This window comes from Vanacampus margaritifer, chromosome 14 (assembly GCF_051991255.1).
Source record: "Vanacampus margaritifer isolate UIUO_Vmar chromosome 14, RoL_Vmar_1.0, whole genome shotgun sequence".
In the NCBI taxonomy this organism is placed as follows: Eukaryota; Metazoa; Chordata; class Actinopteri; order Syngnathiformes; family Syngnathidae; genus Vanacampus; species Vanacampus margaritifer.
This window is the reverse complement of record NC_135445.1, coordinates 12,787,441-12,804,347: the sequence shown is the minus strand read 5'-3', so window position 1 is coordinate 12,804,347 and position 16,907 is coordinate 12,787,441. Positions and strand designations below refer to the sequence as shown.

Genomic DNA, 16,907 nt, shown 5'->3' with positions numbered 1-16,907 from the left:
CAATTTTTTTTCGTATTTATGTTTTAATTAAGATCTTAAAAAAATGGTGTTTTAAAATGTAGTGTTGCATGTTTGTTATGAGTCCAAGCTTACATGTCCAAAGACAGACTTGACGATGGGGTGCAGGCTTGCGTCATAGTCCGAAACGGTGCTGAGCCTCTTGGACTTCCGGCCGGCGGCTGGCCGACTCGGAGCCGCCGGGGCGCTAACGGCGGCCGCGGCGTCCGAGCTCAGGCTGGAGGCTGAGCCGCTCACCGCCCTCCTGCCGGTCTCGAAGAAGAAGTCGGCGTCGTCCCGCTCCTCCTTGGCGTCCCGTCCGGACTGCTTGGACCTGCCGGATTTGGCGCGTGTCTTGCGCTTGACGTCCTCCGCGCCTTTCTCCGCGTGTCCGGGCCGGCACAGGGGTCTCCTCGCGCTCGCCTCCTCCATCCGGCCGGCGTCGGTTCCTCCTTTCCGGTGCCCGCCGCGGCCGCCGTGTGGGCCGTGGTCGGACTGCGTGGATCTGCGCTGGAGCCCCGTGGACCTCAGCAAGGACGTTGCGGATTCGCTTTTCGGCAAAGAGGAGCTCATGGTCCGTCCCTTCGCACTTCTCGCGGATGAAGCTGCAGGTGCGAGGGGTACATCAGCCGGCTGCTGGATCCGCGTCCACGAGGGTGGCGGTGATGATTTGGATGGAGGTCGGAGGCAGCTGCCACCTGCCGGGACATTTGCAAGGGAACTGTTCCCCCACACTTGCTCCAAGTTTGAATGCGCGCACACGCAGTCCACGATGCGAGTTGGCCAAAGAGACGCACGTCACCGCGGATTATCACGCGCGTAATTTGCCACAAGAATGAAAAGAAGAAGCCCACTGCGGCTCTTATGCAGTGGGAGGATGCTATCAGTCTTCTAATCCTGCTCTGTGGATAATAAAGTGTATGATTGCAACACTTTCCACTCATGTAATATGACACACCGAACGGCCACAACATTAGGGACACCGGCTGCATAAAAGAATGCCTGCAATCGCACTATTTTTTAGACATCAATTTCCATAGTATCAAAAATTAAGTCTTGTATTTACATGCTCCTTTTTTTAATTTTATTTTTGTTTTCACTATGCAAGTAGCCTACATTGCTGCAAAAAATGCAGCTTTTAATGATGTGCTTTTACATAATATATCCCATAATCATAGCCTAAAAGAAAAGAAAAAAAATTGACTCATCAGTCATCACTGCTGATCGCATTTTTTTTTAACATACCTAATAATAATCATAATCCATGTTTTAAGTACATTTCCCCCCTAATGTTATTAGCAAAGCTAAGTGTAAAAGTGTAGTGTCGATAATGGAATCACACATGAACAAATCAGAGGTGGGAGTATAGGTCAATAGGTCATTGTTTTGCTAATCACGAATCCCGAGTCGTGTCCCGAGTTAAGACCGACAAGTCTAAAGCGATTCTCAAGTCCAACACTTTGAGTTGCAAGTCCTTTCGAGTCATTTTGACAACATTGTAGATTATATTATTTCGGGTGACCATCAAAGTAGGAGGGAGGGACTCAGTGGTGCAACAGATTGCCGTGTTTGCGATGTGTTAGCAGTGAGTTTACGGTCTCATTTACTACGCAGCTAGCAACGATAATTAGCCGATAAACAACGGACATTAGCTTACTTACCGTTCTTTGTGCAACTTCAGATGTTGAACGAAGTTTGAAGTTGTTGCCTCTCCGTCGGTGATTTCATCTTGGACATTCCATTGTTTGTTGACCACCTCGTAATTTTTGTACCTAAACAACTACAAGTGCAACGGATCACAAAAGTCACAGATCGGATCGGATAAATAAAATGAAATCAGATCAATAGAATTTGTCTTTATTTATTTTATAAAATGCTTTTGCCCCATTACATAAAAATAAATATATATATATATATAAATTCAAAATGTCTAATATGGCTGTTAGGATTTAGGAACACAACTTTAAGTGCAATATAAGGCAAGATACATCATTATCTTATACATGATCCATGTATAAAATAACAAGGTAACCTGCCTTACGTTACATTGCACTTGAAGTTGTATTCCTAAAATCCAAATGGCCATATTGGACATTTTGAATGTTTTTGTTTTTTAAAGCTAGTGTTTTATAAAATAATTTTAAATGAAGGCAAAGTTCTATTTAGTTTTTTTTTAATAATGAAAAATACATCTAAGTGCAATTTAAGGCACATTCCCTTTGTTTAAACATGGCGAGTGGATTACAAAGTAGCATCGGTCCACAATACAGTGGAACCCTAACCCTAACCACGACAATTTTCTTCAACGTGGGCCCAAAGAAAGACAGCAGTGCCAGTGGCAGCAAAGAAAAACATACAGTGCTACGAACCATAGTGGAATTAGGAAGTAGATTATCGCGCCATTGTAACTACCGTGACAGACTACTTCTGTAAATAGTGGCACGAGGACCACCCCCTAAGCCAGAGGTGGGCATCGAGGGCCGCAGTCCTGCAGGTTTTGCGTGTTGCCCTTCTCCAACACAGCTGATATATGATCAGCTCATCAGCAAGCTCTGCATAAGCCTGATAACGATCCTGTTGATTGGAATCAGCTTGTGTTGGAAGTGAGAAACCTACAAAACCTGCAGGACTCCGGCCCTCGAGGACCGAGATTGCCCACCTCTGCCCTAAACTGTTCAACAACGTGCCTGACGTTAAGAGTGCACGCAAGGACCCCATAGTAGTCTAACAATATGCCCAATGTAAAATACACCATTAACGTAATGTAGCATTTTTTATCCACTGATGCCAACACACCACAACAACAAAAAGTGAGGTATTTTTTTTATTGAGTAAATACTGTACTTGGTGTACATGCAAAAAACATAAATATAAATTAAAATAGTAATTTTCTGTTTTTGGAGCTTGGGAACGGATTTGTTTTATTTACATTATTTTCTATGAGAAAAAAATGTTTCGGAGGTTGAACAATTCGGACTTTGAACACTTCACAGGAACGAATTATGTTCAAACTCCGAGGTACCACTGTATTGAAAACAATAAGAAGAGCAAACGAGCCAAGCAACAGCTGTCAAACTACTATTGCCAGCCAGGCACCTGATGCTAACGCTAACAGCTAGCTAGCTACTAGCCTCGAACGCCGGAGACTTGTATCGTATAATACAACGACGGCGTGATTAACTTGCGGTTTCTTCGCGTCCTAAGTTAGCTATTTAATATACTTTTGGGGTGGCATTGTGATAATGGTGGTAGGAAATAAGTAATTTCAATAAAAAAAACGTTAGTGAAAGAAGCAAGTCTTTTCAAGTCAAAGGGCTCAAGTCCAAGTCGAGTTGCAAGTCTTTTAACATTTTGTCAAGTCGAGTCTGAAGTCGTCAAATGTGTGACTCGAGTCCACACCTTCAGGATCACAAAATATTCCATAATCATACACACAATGCTGATCTTCTTTAATTTATTAAGCAGACTAAATGAATCAAGTAAGCAATCATATCTTGTATTTTCTAGTTCATTTAATAAATGCACAACAGCCTTCTGATAGTTCAGGAATTTTTAAGACCTTAGGGTGGCCGACAGCCCTTTAGCCCACTAGACTAGACCCGTCCCTGCACTGAACAGCAGCCGAATCCAATCTCCACAATCAGAATCAAAACAAAAGCAAACTGTAGTAAGATGACCATTCTGAAAAAAAAAGTTACTTGAGGGTCATTAATGTGATATCTTCATAAAACAGATCTAGACACAGAGCAGAAAGTGGAAGAAACTATTTCTTCTTCTAAAATATAATATTTATACATCAGTGGTTTGAAGAGAAATTAAGTTATTTTAGTCGTTAATAAGTTTATTTGTATCTTTGATTATTTAGAAACATAAAAAAATATATATAAATATTTTTTTAGTAGTAGTGGCACCTTTTTTTTTTTGGACACTCTCAGGTCACATTCTGCCTCAGCCCCAATTTTATTATAATTTTTTTGGTCATGTCGCGGACAGCTGAAAAATGAATGGAGGACCACAAAGGGCCCCCAGGCCATAATCTGGGCAACTGCCAATGTGGAATAAATTATAACAAATATTTGACTGGTAATAGCCTACAACATATTCAAATACATTCAAAAGAAGGCCTACTTGTAAATATGTTCAAACATATTTTCAAAATATGTTTAAATGTATTTGCAAGTAGGTTTGAATGTACTTGAAGGCGAATTGCTAAAAACTAGCAAAAAAAATTTTTTTTCCCATAATGCCACAGGGCGTGAGCATGCGCAAGTGGGAAATCATGCACTGCAGACATATGAATAAATCATGAAAAATACTAATAAACAATGTTTTCTTATTTAATTACATAAAAAAAATAGTGCTGTCAAAGTTGAAGCGTTTATTGAATAATTAATCACAAAAAATATCACATTAATCATGAATTAATGCAGATTAATCCCACTATTAATTTTGACCATAGATTAGCCTTTAGCGTGACCGCGGATGGCTACGTTTAAAGTAGCACAGGTTGTTTGAGCAATAAACATAATTTCATGCATTTAAGTAAAACATTTAATGAATGTTTGCGTATCACATTTAGAATATTTGTTCATGTCAAAATATCGGGGTAATTTTTTTCCCATTTTAAATTATGGAAGTAATTAACTGATTAGAAAGAGGAGGGAGCGTGTGCAGTGGATCAAAAAATGTTGAAGACGTCCTCATAACATTAAATGTCAAAAGAATTAACATATAACCTGGTGCTCTTCAAATTTGGCGGGGAAAAAAATCGTGATTAATCAAAATTCTAAAAAAATTTAATCGTTTGACAGCTCGAGTAAAAACGTATTTGTACAAAGTAGGCGAAAAATAGCATTTTTTGCAAACTCGCGCATCATGTGCATTAAGAGAAAAATGCTCATTTTTAGCATTTAGCCTACAAATAGATTCAGACGTACTTGCAAATACATTAAAACGTATTCACAAACATGTTTAATCATATGTTTGAATGTATTTAAATGAGCACGAACGCATTTGCCAGTCAAAAATGTCTACTGATGCAGAAAGTGTATTCTTTGCCCCTGAGATAAAAAAAAAAAAAAAAAAGTTGTCGTATGGCACGTTTGCATAACGTTAACATTAATAATGTTCACTCCCGGTGATGTGAAGTGCAAGCGTGACTTTGCATTACTTACAAAGAGCGCATTCGGCGAGGAGAATCGCATGAGAATGCCAACAGAGACATGTTTACACCGAGGGGTCACTGAAGTCCCGCAGCAGATGTCCATGCGGGGCAAAAAAAAAAGACATAAAGCAGAGTGGGTGTATGTTCATGTATGTGCGTTGCCAATTAAGACTTGAGCTTGATAGCGAAAAAGTGTGAAATGAGCACATTTTGCCCTCCGCTCCCCGGGGAACGTGTGTGTTCTGACATCTGTGTCTCCTGTGCTGCGGGCAAAGCACGACGAGCTCCACTGCGTCGCTCAAGCCTTCGCCTACTTTAACTCATCTGCTACTTTACCATCCGTATCAGCACACTTAGACGGGCCACATTCGGAAAATATTCTTGCATAGTTGATACTTTATTGATTTCATTTGTATCGTTCTACATACAGAATTTGGATCTCTTGGTGTGCAAAACGCCACTTATCCAATTTTCATGACAATTTGTGGAGGGCAGAGACAAGGGCAAAAACAAAACAGATTCAAATTTAGTGCAGATTTGGTTGCAGATACGGCGTATCTTTCGTTTTCAAATAATTTAATACTTTTTTTAGTACCTGCCACAAAGTCTAACGGTTAGGGGTGGGAATCTTTGAATGTCTCCCGATTCAATTCTTTTCGATTCCGATTTTTGGGCCTGGGATTTGATTCAGAATCGATTTTCGATTGACAATGATTTTTGCTTCAATCTATAGATGTACAGGGAATTGTAATGACCTACTCCAGTCGGACACGCTAATGCTAATTAGCACGCTACTCGTGGCACTTTTATCGCTCAAAATAACGTCTCCACGCTGATTTATTTTTATTTTTATTGGAATAACTTGATTGTGACTTTTTCCTTCTACTCTCTAAAGTGGCTACAACTTAACAGTGTATTAGACTGCGTGGAACTACACTGCCCCTCAGTGGCCAAACTGGGTAAAACATGAACAGCGCTCCACATAAAAGCACACACAGACAAAGACAGTATAAAATAATTTGAATAAAATCAATTTTGGGACATTTAAAATCTATTCTGAATCGTACTAAATGAGAATCGAGATTCTTATAAGAATCAATTTTTTGGCACACCCCTACTAACGGTTAGCAGAGACACTATGTGGTACCTAGCATGTTTAAAAAAAAAAATAAAAGCCACTGAGAACTAGAGTGGGCTAACTCCATTTTGGACAGTGTGTAGATTGATTTAAAGTTTTGTCAGGCGCCAAATGCCTGCCACTAAACGTTTAGTGCAATAGTGGTCCAAGTCCAAACAGCCGTTAAATGAATCAATGATTCGCAAGAGATGACCAATAACTAATACGCAGATAGCTTAAAAACAAGTTTGAGTGTGATAATGAGCTGCCTCCTAGATGTCAGAATTGGAACCAAACCTCACATTAGTGCGGTCGTCATCTGAAAGCTTTGCCTTTTCTCTACTCATTTCTGACAAAAAATGGTTTTGCGCTCACTTCTCCCCCCCCCCCCCCCAAAAAAAAAGTGGCACATTTTCTCTCTGCAGATTTGTTATTTTATTGTCGACCTGCTGCAGATGAGGTACTCACAAGCCTCAGGGAGCTGTGTGGCCCATTTAAAGGTGCGCACACACATGGGCACACGCAGAGGATTAACAATAAATAAGTACATTTATGGCGTGGTAATCAACTAGAGTAAACATTTTTTTATTTTTTTTTAGTAACATAAACCACCAACCCAATTTGCAAGGCGGATTAGAAGCCTCATGCTAGGATGGCTCTTAATGCAGTTATCGACTTCCTGCAAGGCTCCTTTTATTTGGCACACATTCACCTCCTGTATATCACATGTTGCTGATGGACTTGCCTTTTTTTTTTTTTTTTAAACCCCGTAAAATATAACAAAACCCTCATATTTGGCATCATCAGCAGAATATTTAAATGTCATGGATGACCCGGAGATATTGTTATTGTGGTGCCTGGTCGAACCGCATGTCCTGGCACAGTTTGCTATGCTGAAAGATTAATAAGCAAATATCAAATATTTATGCCGGCTACAGCTGGAAGACAAGGCGCCCATTCCCAACACGTTGGACAAGTTGCAAGTTCATTGAAAAGTCCCCACCGTCATCGGCGGACTGATAAGCTCAGATGAAGCGCATCCAATTGTCGATCCCCGTGTACATAATGCATGACATGCTATATTGTTTACACAGAGGTATTCATTTAATAATTATTGGGATAATGCGAGGAGTTTGCACTGTCGCTCACCTGCAGGGACGCTTCATTAGGAACCCCCTGAACTGGTTACAATGTGCTTAAAAGGCATACACGATCTTTAAAAAAAAAAAAAAAAAACTCAAACATATGCAAAATAATCCCCATCTATAATTAATTTCATTAAAATTTAAGACAAGTCACAACTTCAATCAGCTGTGTCCGCAAACATTGCATTCTAGTAGCGGTTATTGAGGACAAAAGGCCATCTAAGGTGTGAGCAATGCTGAAAAGAGTGAGTGACAGACGCCATGAGCAGGAAAAGGTGCAGGCGGCACACAGAAATGGAGTGAATAGAGTGGCACGGGTGGGTGGGCATGACGCAGGCTAGAAAATATTAACGGTGCACTATTAATAGGTACAGAGCAGGCAGGAGTGATGTTTAAGCTCCTGTGCTGCCCTCTCAAATGTTCAACATTGGAAGGAAGTAACAGAAATTAATTTTATGATACATAAAGTATTATATGGAGAATTAATCCCATTGTATAAAAAAAATACAACTATAAATTAATATATATATTGTGAAATAAATGTTCATGAAATGACTAGATTTTGACAAATACATAAAACGAATGAATTTTTATATTTTGAAAAAGTGACGTTTTTGATAAGAGTAATCCCAGCAATCCTAAACATTAACATACATGTTTTCTCCGGGTGCTGCTATACATGTTTTAATAAAGGTCATGATTTAAAACGCCATTTCCTGGTTCCAAGTGGTGGAGAAATATGAAAATGCATTAGAACGTGATATTACAGTAATATATTGTTCGGGGAATACAATAGGAAATATATTCTACGTCTCCCTCTAGTGGCCAGCTGTGGAAAAAACAACATTAAAAGTTCCAGGCTTGTCTGGACTGTAAAGTACTTTAGTTTTTTTTTTTTTTTTTGGGGGGGGGATACAATAAAAATGTTGATACTGTGAATTCTAATTTTTTTTACAGCAAATTAAAATATAATCTGTTTTTTAAAATGCTTAATAAAATAATGATGGTACTATAAATATATTTATTGATAATTAATTTATTGATATTCATTGTATCGTGGTACTTGGAAAAATGTGTATGTATAAAAATAATAAATAAAATGATTTATGAAAAATGATACATTAAATTAATAATATCTAGTATACTAAAAATACACATATATAAAAATAATTATTTAAATATAATTTTAATAGAGAAGATTCTAATCAAATTTCTAATGATCATACTCAAAGAAATACAATAAAAATGAGAAATGAAGACCCAATAAAAAAAATTAAAAAACAGGAAAATAATTACTTAAAAATATACTGCAAATTTTGCTCTACTTCTTGAAAGAATACACCATAAATGAGAAAATAGCTAATAATGAAATTAAATGAAAGTTTCCTTTTCATCACTAACATTAATTTTCCTCACTAGCACTGTGTTTTTTAACAGCAAGAACATGTACATGTGCGCACACACACACACACACACACACACACACACACGCACGCACGCACACACACACACACACACACACACAGACACACACACACACACACACACACACACACACACACACAAGCGAGCAAAAAAAGTTGAAGTTGGCTCACTTTCTTGTGGTGGATGAGTACAGAAAGGAATGTTGTCGTGAAAAAAAAAAAAAGCACCCCACTGACTCGTCCTAAAACACTAAAACAAAAGTGAGGTGGCTGAAAAAAAAACACCTTTAAAATGTTGTACCATTCTGAGACATTGCAACAGTGAAAGCGGGTTTGTTGATGACGTCCATGTTACCATTTATGGACATGGCCCTGCCGATGAACGTGGATTGACATTAGAGGGACTGAGTGAACTTGTTAAGGTTTACACAAGCCCATCTGGACCGGAGGGAACAGGACAGCAGCGGGGTGTGGGGGGTTCACTTAGGGAGTGTCATTAAATTACAGCTGACCAGGCGGGCATGCAAAGCCATAACATGACCGCCATCATGCTTCACAGATGAGCTTGTGAGTCTCGGCTCAAAAGCGGATACTTTATTTCTCCATACTTTGGCCTTTCCACCTTTCCTTCCGCGCCAATCGTGATAATTGTGCTTGACTGCACTAATATATATATATATATATATATATATAAATATATAAATAATATATATATATATATATATAAATATAAATAATATATATATATATTTATATATATTTATATATATATATATATATATATATATTTTATATATATATAAATAAATAAGTACAAATAGTATAAATAAGTACATTTATGGCGTGGTAATCAACACGGCGTGTTATATATATATATATATATATATATATATATATACTATATATATATATATATATATATATATACTGTATATATATACACATACACATACTGTATACAGAGATTTTGTATGAGCATCGCAGCAATTGAAGAGAATCATTTCTTGACGGTCCCTAAGCAGTGCAAGCTGTGCGCGTTCCCGTGACAACACCATGTAGAATTTCAGTCAGCATGCAGCGGCAGAATCCAGATAGAGAGTGATGGTGGCTCAGTGACCCCACGCTTGACCTTGAGTTGCCCTTGACTGAGATGGACAAGTACAAGTGGTGCTGCTGCCTGGCGTGCGCTTTGCTGTGCACCGGGGCGCTCCTGTGCGTGTGCCTGGTCACTCTGCTGTCCACGCCGTGCTCGGGCGGCTTCCGGCACGCCGCCGTCGCCGCAGACTCGCTGCTTTGCTCGCAAGTTGGCAAGTAAGTGACTCTCATCCTATAGAGTAATGCTCGATTGTTTTTCCGGGGTTTTGTGTAGAGTTTGCTGCACGTTCTTTGACGAGTCGGCAGTTTGTGTGAAATTGAGCAAGGTGATAAGCAGTTTAAGAGATTGGATAAGATGGATAATAGCCACATGGGCATTAGGAGTTCATAACGTGCTAATACAGTGGAAGTAAAAAGTCTACACACCCCTCAAGGTTTTGTGATACAAACATGTGAGAGTAACAGAAATAATTTGATAATTGGCCTTTGAAGAAGGGTGTGTAGACTTTTTATAGTGACTCTAAACCACCACAATTGATTTGGACTAAAGCAAGTCTAGATCTTCAGCCTTGATTTAACACAATAGAAATTGTCATCATGGTAGTACAGTCTGTCCTTCCATAATTCCAAGTATTGAAAATGAAACAGCATGAAATAATACAAAAACAAAAAACAGTAAATCTGGCCATTGAAGAATATTTGACTTCTTTGCCTTCAAAAAGTGTTGTGTCATTTAAAAAAAAAAGTCATTATATTTTTGTTTAGTTGAATGTGGGTGGCTAATAGAGTCCTACACAGCTCATATAATACATATTTTTATTTTGATCACATCTTCACTGACAACATGTATTGACAGAGGATGTGATTTGCTTTCAATCGTGAGATGTTCTTTTTTCTTTTCCTTCAATCTTAAAATTGCTGAATTAATTGGTTTTGTTATATTGTCTCTCCATCCATTTTCAAACCACTTATTCCCCCATAAATTTAAATAAAATGAAAAAAATGGTTAATCAAGTATGATTACATTTGCTGTGAAATTGTGTCAATTAATAAAAAATAAATAAAAAAATTAAATAAAAAATTGGAATGAAATATTAACAATAAATTGAATATATACAAAGTACTTTTTAATGTTGTCCTTGTTTTTACCTGATTTAAAAATGATAGTGTCCATCTCTCTTTAAAAAAAAATATTTTGTCTGATTTATTTATTTTTTTTAATGGCAAAACCACATATTTAACCTTTTCATGCACAAATTATGATAACCTAAGTTTTTAATAGTTGTTCACTGTTGTGACCACTGTCCCGCAAGTGGTTTAACCCAGGCTGAATTGTGATCAATTGAACAAACACCCCCTTTCCTATTTAATTTCTATTCTTAACTTTTACTGGGCATGAATAAACCATGAGATTGAATAAAAACATTCAACTGAATTGTGGTTAAATATTTGTCGGGTTTTTAACATCTTGGTGAATTGTTGCTGTTTGTTTTATTTTAATAAGAAGTCTTCACTATAGTCATGGTGGGTGAGCTGGAGTTTATCTCAGATGACTCTGAGCTGACAGCCAATCACACGGCATGAAGGCACATATAGAGGAATAAACAATTTACAGTCTTCACTGTATGTTTTTGGAATGTGGGAGGACGCCAGACAGGCAGTTGTACTTTTTTTCCTTTTACTTAAGGGGTAAATAACTGCGTGTAAGGCAGTGCTCTCATACTAACAAGCTAAACTAGTGCATGATTCATGTTCTTTTAGTGGAATGTACGCGTGACCCCCCCCCCCCGCATTACTTACTGTACCTGAATGGCGTGCGTCTTCCAGGAGCGTGCTGCAGCAAGGCGGCTCAGCAGTAGATGGCGCCATCGCGACCCTCCTGTGCACGGCTGTGGTCTACCCTCAGAGCATGGGGCTCGGCGGAGGCTCTGTCGTAACCATTAGAAATAAAACAGGTCGGTGCTCTGAAGTTTAAAAAACTTTCGCAAAGCGGGTTGTCAATGCGGGGCAATTTTCTTCACAGGTAAGGTGACGGTTTACAACTTCAGAGAGACTGTCCCTCGTAAATTTAAACGCAACCTGTTGGATGATTGTCCTGACTCATTCAAATATACGCCAGGTAATTATAACATATTCAGTTCATGTACATTATCATGAGGGATTACCATTTCCAATGTTGCACTCTTCTAGGTAGTCAGTGGATCGGCGTTCCTGGTGAGTTGCGGGGCTACGAGGCTCTTCACAACCACTACGGAAGGCTGCCGTGGTCCAAACTCTTCGAGGAGCCCATAAGACTGGCCAGGGAGGGCATTCCAGTGCCTCCCTACCTGGGGAAGATTCTTGGCTTGCCCACTGTGAAAAGCAGAATAGAACGTTCGCCCCTCTGGTACAGAAATACTTCCTATTTTCACTCTTCTTCTTGCAAATTTTACAGTGTCAAACATATTAGTGTGACAGCATCTAGTGGCTGGATGTGGCATTACACCCTATCTTTCCATTTATTCTTTTAAGACTTATTTTTAAATTTAGAAGAACATCTGTGTTTCTCCTCCACCAGTGAAGTTTTTTGCAACAACAACAAGAGTGTTCTCGAGACAGGAGACATCATCAAGTTTCCTCAACTTGCTGAGAGCATGCAGATGATTGCCGAGAGAGGAGCGAACGTTTTCTACACTGGCGAGATGGCTTTGGATTTAATTCATGACGTCAAAGCCGCAGGTGTGAGCTAAATGTAAATGCTAGAAAATATTATATAAGTATAATAACTCAAAGGTCTGAGGTGCTGAAGTTCGAATATAGGCTCTGGCAAATTTGGACATCCTTAGACTGAGTTGCCCATAAAATTGTGAAAGTGAATGATTGTCGACATGTGGCATAAATACGGGATGTGCCCTAGCGACCAGTCCAAGGTGTACCATGAATGGTTCTATATGTCACTCTTATAGGTGGGACGTTAGAAATGGAAGATCTCCGGTCGTACCAGGTGAGAGTGGTGGAACCATGGACAGTTTCTCTGGGGGAAACGCTGATGCACATCCCTCCGCCACCTGCTGGGGGCGCCCTGCTTGCCTTCATCCTCAAGATCATGCAAGGTTGTTTGTTTTTGTCTCGTTTCCTGAAGATGTTCGTTATGCAAGACTAAATATCAAAATAATATCTGAGTTTGTCTTCTTTTCACAGGGTTCTCCTTGACACCACATTCCCTGGATGGGGAAGGAAAAATTCAGTTTTACCATCATTATATTGAGGCAGTTAAATTTGCCAATGGCCAGCGAAGGAGTATTCGCGATCCTATGTTCAACTACAAGATGGTTAGGATTTGATATTCAAAAACAATATAGCATCATTATAATATGCATGCGAAACAGTTGTCACTGACTGAAATATACTGTAAGGTGTCAGAAAAGGTCCAGGACTGCTGTCAGTTTTCCCCACTCGGCTCTTCTTGCACCTCTGTAAACCAAAAATAACCCATTTTTGGGTTGTTTTCTGCAAAACAAAAAGTTAGGTCAAATTGACCCAAGGAGTGTTCGGTCCCTTTTTGACCCAGAATCTGTTTGTACTAAAACGCTTCATTCAGTGAGTGAGAAGAGGCAAGAAAATTCGTAGGACAAATCATCCGGAGGCTCCTTATTTCTGGAAGTTTGTCGTAATGGTGAAAATTAGATGCTTTTTGGCCTCCAGTTCAAACAATGAGAGAGCAAGACATAAGTTGGGTTTCCATCCACCTACTTTTAGTTGAATTTTCAAGAAATGCAAAATTAAAACTGAATTAAAATGCTAGAAATTCAAAAAAAGGGCCCAAAATTCGCAAAAAACAAAAAACGCTTAGAGGGTACATTTTGAAGCGTTTCGAAAAAAAGAAAAGGCAAAGTTTGGCATGGAAATAGGTTTTGCGAATAAGCGCTGGCACGACCGGATACAGGTCGCACATTTCAACCGGATATTACGTCACACGTACGTTTGTAGCACTGATCTGACTGAATATATGACTGGATAGCCGATAGTCCATACACGCCCGTGCACACCTTTAAAGCGACAGGGCAGCCATCTTGCTCCTCCCATCTCACGAGCAGACTACTTTATAAACTATAAGGTATACGTACAGATGAGACATATACAGTTCGTAGGCGGTTAGTATATGATCGCTCAGTTCCTTAGACCCCAATATTAGATTTGACAGAGGCATATGTTGTTGAATTACAGTTATAATTATTTAATTAAAAATAAATTACATATATATATATATATATATATACATACACACACGTTTCCTCCTGTAAACATCATTAAGCATATAATTTATACACGAATTTAAGGCAAGTTGTAAAATGTCTGAAGTTCTCTTGTTTTTGTTTAACAATTTTAAACATAATAAATTATGCTGTTATACTAAGTACTGTCTCCAATGTTCTCCAATTTCGATACTGTAAATGTAAATGATCGTATGCTGAGAAATCTATCTTGGGAGGAGCAATATGGCGGCCGCGTGGCTTCAAAAGTCTTGGCCTATCGGCTATCCAGTCATATATTCAGATTAGTGGTTTATAGTCAAAGCAATGTCGGACGATAAAGTAAGGTATGTTTGGGAGGGACGACAAAACAGAAATCTTTTTTGAATTAATAAAAGAAGCGATTATTAATGCCATTTGGGATGGGAAAGCAGCAAAGAAACACTACGGTTTATCAAGAATTACAAAAGGAAACTCATAGACGTCATCGCATGGCGCAGTCGCTTCCTGCTCTTCTTCTTTTTTTTTTTTTTTTTTAATTACTGGTGGATCACATCTCTAAGGTGTATATCGCCACCTACAGCGGCGGACTCCCCTCTCAATATTCGCAAAAGAAGGGAAAAAAGGAAACGGGCGCAAGCCTCATGTCCGTTTTGCGCATTTTCAGTAAAATCACTTAAAAAAAATCGAAACAATTAGATGGAAACCTGATTATAGAGACTGACAGAGGGAGTAAAAAATGTGTCATCTTACAGAATGCAAAGCATCTGATGGATCCAGCCTTCATCAATAATATCAGGAGAATGATTTCTCCCAATGGCACCCACCCGCCCTCATACTACTCCAACGTCAAGCCGCCGCCAGACCACACGGGAACGTCGCAAGTCTCCGTGCTGGATGAAGACGGACTGGCTGTCTCTGCCACCAGCACCATAAACCATTTGTGAGGAGATGTTAGTTTAAAATGTCCCAAAAATATAAAAGGTTGTCATCACCGTCTCTTGGTGCAGATTCGGAGGAGGCATTTACTCCCCAAGGACGGGCATCATCCTTAATAATGAGCTGGCCGACTTTTGTGGGAGGGCAGATACACTGATGGCTGGTAAGATCTACTTTACCTTCAGCTCTGCGTGGTCAACAATGGACCGACAGGTTTATTCGTTGTGCTGCTGTTTGGATGTTGTTTCAGGTGAGCAGCCTCCTTCCTCAATGACGCCAGCGATGCTAGAGTCCAAGTCTGGAGGACTCCTTGTGATTGGTGGAGCAGGTGGAAGCATGATCACCAGTGCTGTGGCCTTGGTAGTCCTCAAATATAAATGTTTCCTTTACCAATGTCTTTTGTTTACATGGTTTATTTGTGTACCCCCCCCCCCCCCCCCAGTCTGTAATCAATTACATGTGGCTGGGAATGAGTCTGAAAGAAGCCATCGACGCTCCCATCGTGTTTGTCGACTCCAAGAACAATGTGAATTTTCCACCCGCTTTTGACCAGGTGATCCATCGAAACGCACTTTGTGACCAGATATGATCACTTCTGATCGCCATGCCCTATTTCCTCTCCGCCTTTAGTCTGTAATCGACGGCCTCAGAGCTCTCGGACACCAGGTTGGACAAATGAAGTATTTTTTCAACGTGGTGAATGCAGTGAAGGAGGAGAAGGGATGCATTGTGGCCGAATCGGATGCGAGGAAGCAGGCGATGGCGGATGGATACTGACTTGAACACTATTCACATTTTGCCTTTAAGACTCTTATATTTTTTAACAATGAGGTGAGCTTTGTAGTGGCATCATCATAAAACCAAAGTACAATTCATTACGGATGGGTTTGCATACATAAACGTCTACTATATGACTTTGATAATGAATTATAAGTCGAGTCATTTCTTAACGAGTCATTTTCCATTATCTTTTTTTTTTTTTTTTAATTGAATTTAATTATGAACAACTAGTTGTGTTACAAGTGATTTATTATAAAAGAAAAAACATTAACAAATTGTTTAGCTATTTTATTAATCTGGTATTTTTTGTCAGCATTTTTTTACCCAAAAATTATTAAAAGTAAATATATAAAAAGCTTTTCCACATTAAAAAACAATAAAAAACATTACATTTATATTTATGATGAATGTATTTTATAGCAGTTGTGATCAAAAGCTTACACACACTTGTAAAGACCATGTCTTGATTCTCCTGAGCTTCCAAGCATTTCTATAACTCTGTTCTCTGATAGAATAATTGGAATGGATACTTTTGTTCTTTTATGACTTTATTCTGGGTTAACAGAAAAGGTGACCAAATCTGCTGTAGTATTGTATTGAATTATAACCCTTTATTGTCATTAACCCCTTATGTGGCAGAGAAATGTTCTATTGCCTTATAGTTAGGTTAGGTAGAGCCATTTTAACTCACGCTTACCAAACATCCCTTGCCTATTCAGAATTGCATGTTATGGAAAAACCATTAAAATAAGGGGAAATTTATTTTCTCTAAATTGGAATGTATCTCATGTGTGTTATCACTGGCATCGAAACATCATGATGCTCAAACGGTCTGTGGTGCTAGCACATTTACTGTCATCAAATAAACCAGCGCGCCGCAACAAAATGAAGGAAAACTGACCCACCAGGAAAAATAAGAAGCCTTTTTGTCCTAGTTGGAGGTTACACCACCACTCCAGGACCTAAAAGTAAGGAAAAATGTCGCAGAAAATAGATGGTAGGATGGAAAATTAA

The 16,907-nt window shown here is 39.0% G+C and overlaps 2 protein-coding genes and 1 long non-coding RNA gene across 3 annotated transcripts in view; 1 reads left to right on the top strand and 2 right to left on the bottom strand.

Moving 5' to 3' along the window:
* Positions 1-1,849, bottom strand: part of cabp1b (calcium binding protein 1b) — a 28,634-nt gene extending 26,785 nt beyond the window's left edge. Inside the window, exons 1-2 of the mRNA XM_077585963.1 lie at positions 1,659-1,849; positions 94-695 (exon numbers count right to left, since the gene is read on the bottom strand). Of these exons, the coding sequence (XP_077442089.1) occupies positions 94-570 (477 nt within the window). The 5' untranslated portion in view covers positions 571-695; positions 1,659-1,849. The remainder of the gene's footprint in view (positions 1-93; positions 696-1,658) is intronic.
* Positions 1,850-9,812: 7,963 nt separating this feature from the next.
* Positions 9,813-15,515, bottom strand: LOC144063936 (uncharacterized). Its single transcript, XR_013296657.1, has 4 exons — positions 15,293-15,515; positions 12,923-13,145; positions 12,108-12,294; positions 9,813-11,870 (listed from the first exon to the last, which is right to left on the bottom strand). It is a non-coding gene; the product is annotated as an uncharacterized LOC144063936 (long non-coding RNA).
* Positions 9,865-16,676, top strand: ggt5b (gamma-glutamyltransferase 5b). The gene is made up of 12 exons (XM_077585951.1): positions 9,865-10,158; positions 11,770-11,897; positions 11,966-12,061; positions 12,133-12,328; positions 12,500-12,660; positions 12,888-13,034; positions 13,123-13,253; positions 14,930-15,117; positions 15,185-15,276; positions 15,364-15,473; positions 15,556-15,666; positions 15,744-16,676. Exons 1-12 carry the CDS (start codon positions 9,998-10,000, stop codon positions 15,888-15,890), a joined length of 1,668 nt encoding a protein of 555 aa, XP_077442077.1. The 5' UTR covers positions 9,865-9,997; the 3' UTR covers positions 15,891-16,676.
* The last annotated feature ends 231 nt before the right edge of the window (positions 16,677-16,907 follow it).

Excerpts from the sequence above, each read along its gene's own strand:
- ggt5b (XM_077585951.1), top strand. The coding sequence starts at position 9,998 with ATGGACAAGTACAAGTGGTGCTGCTGCCTGGCGTGCGCTTTGCTGTGC. Across the intron at positions 12,062-12,132 it reads CTCATTCAAATATACGCCAG|GTAGTCAGTGGATCGGCGTT; the intron begins GTAATTATAACA and ends GCACTCTTCTAG. Across the intron at positions 15,277-15,363 it reads GGCAGATACACTGATGGCTG|GTGAGCAGCCTCCTTCCTCA; the intron begins GTAAGATCTACT and ends ATGTTGTTTCAG.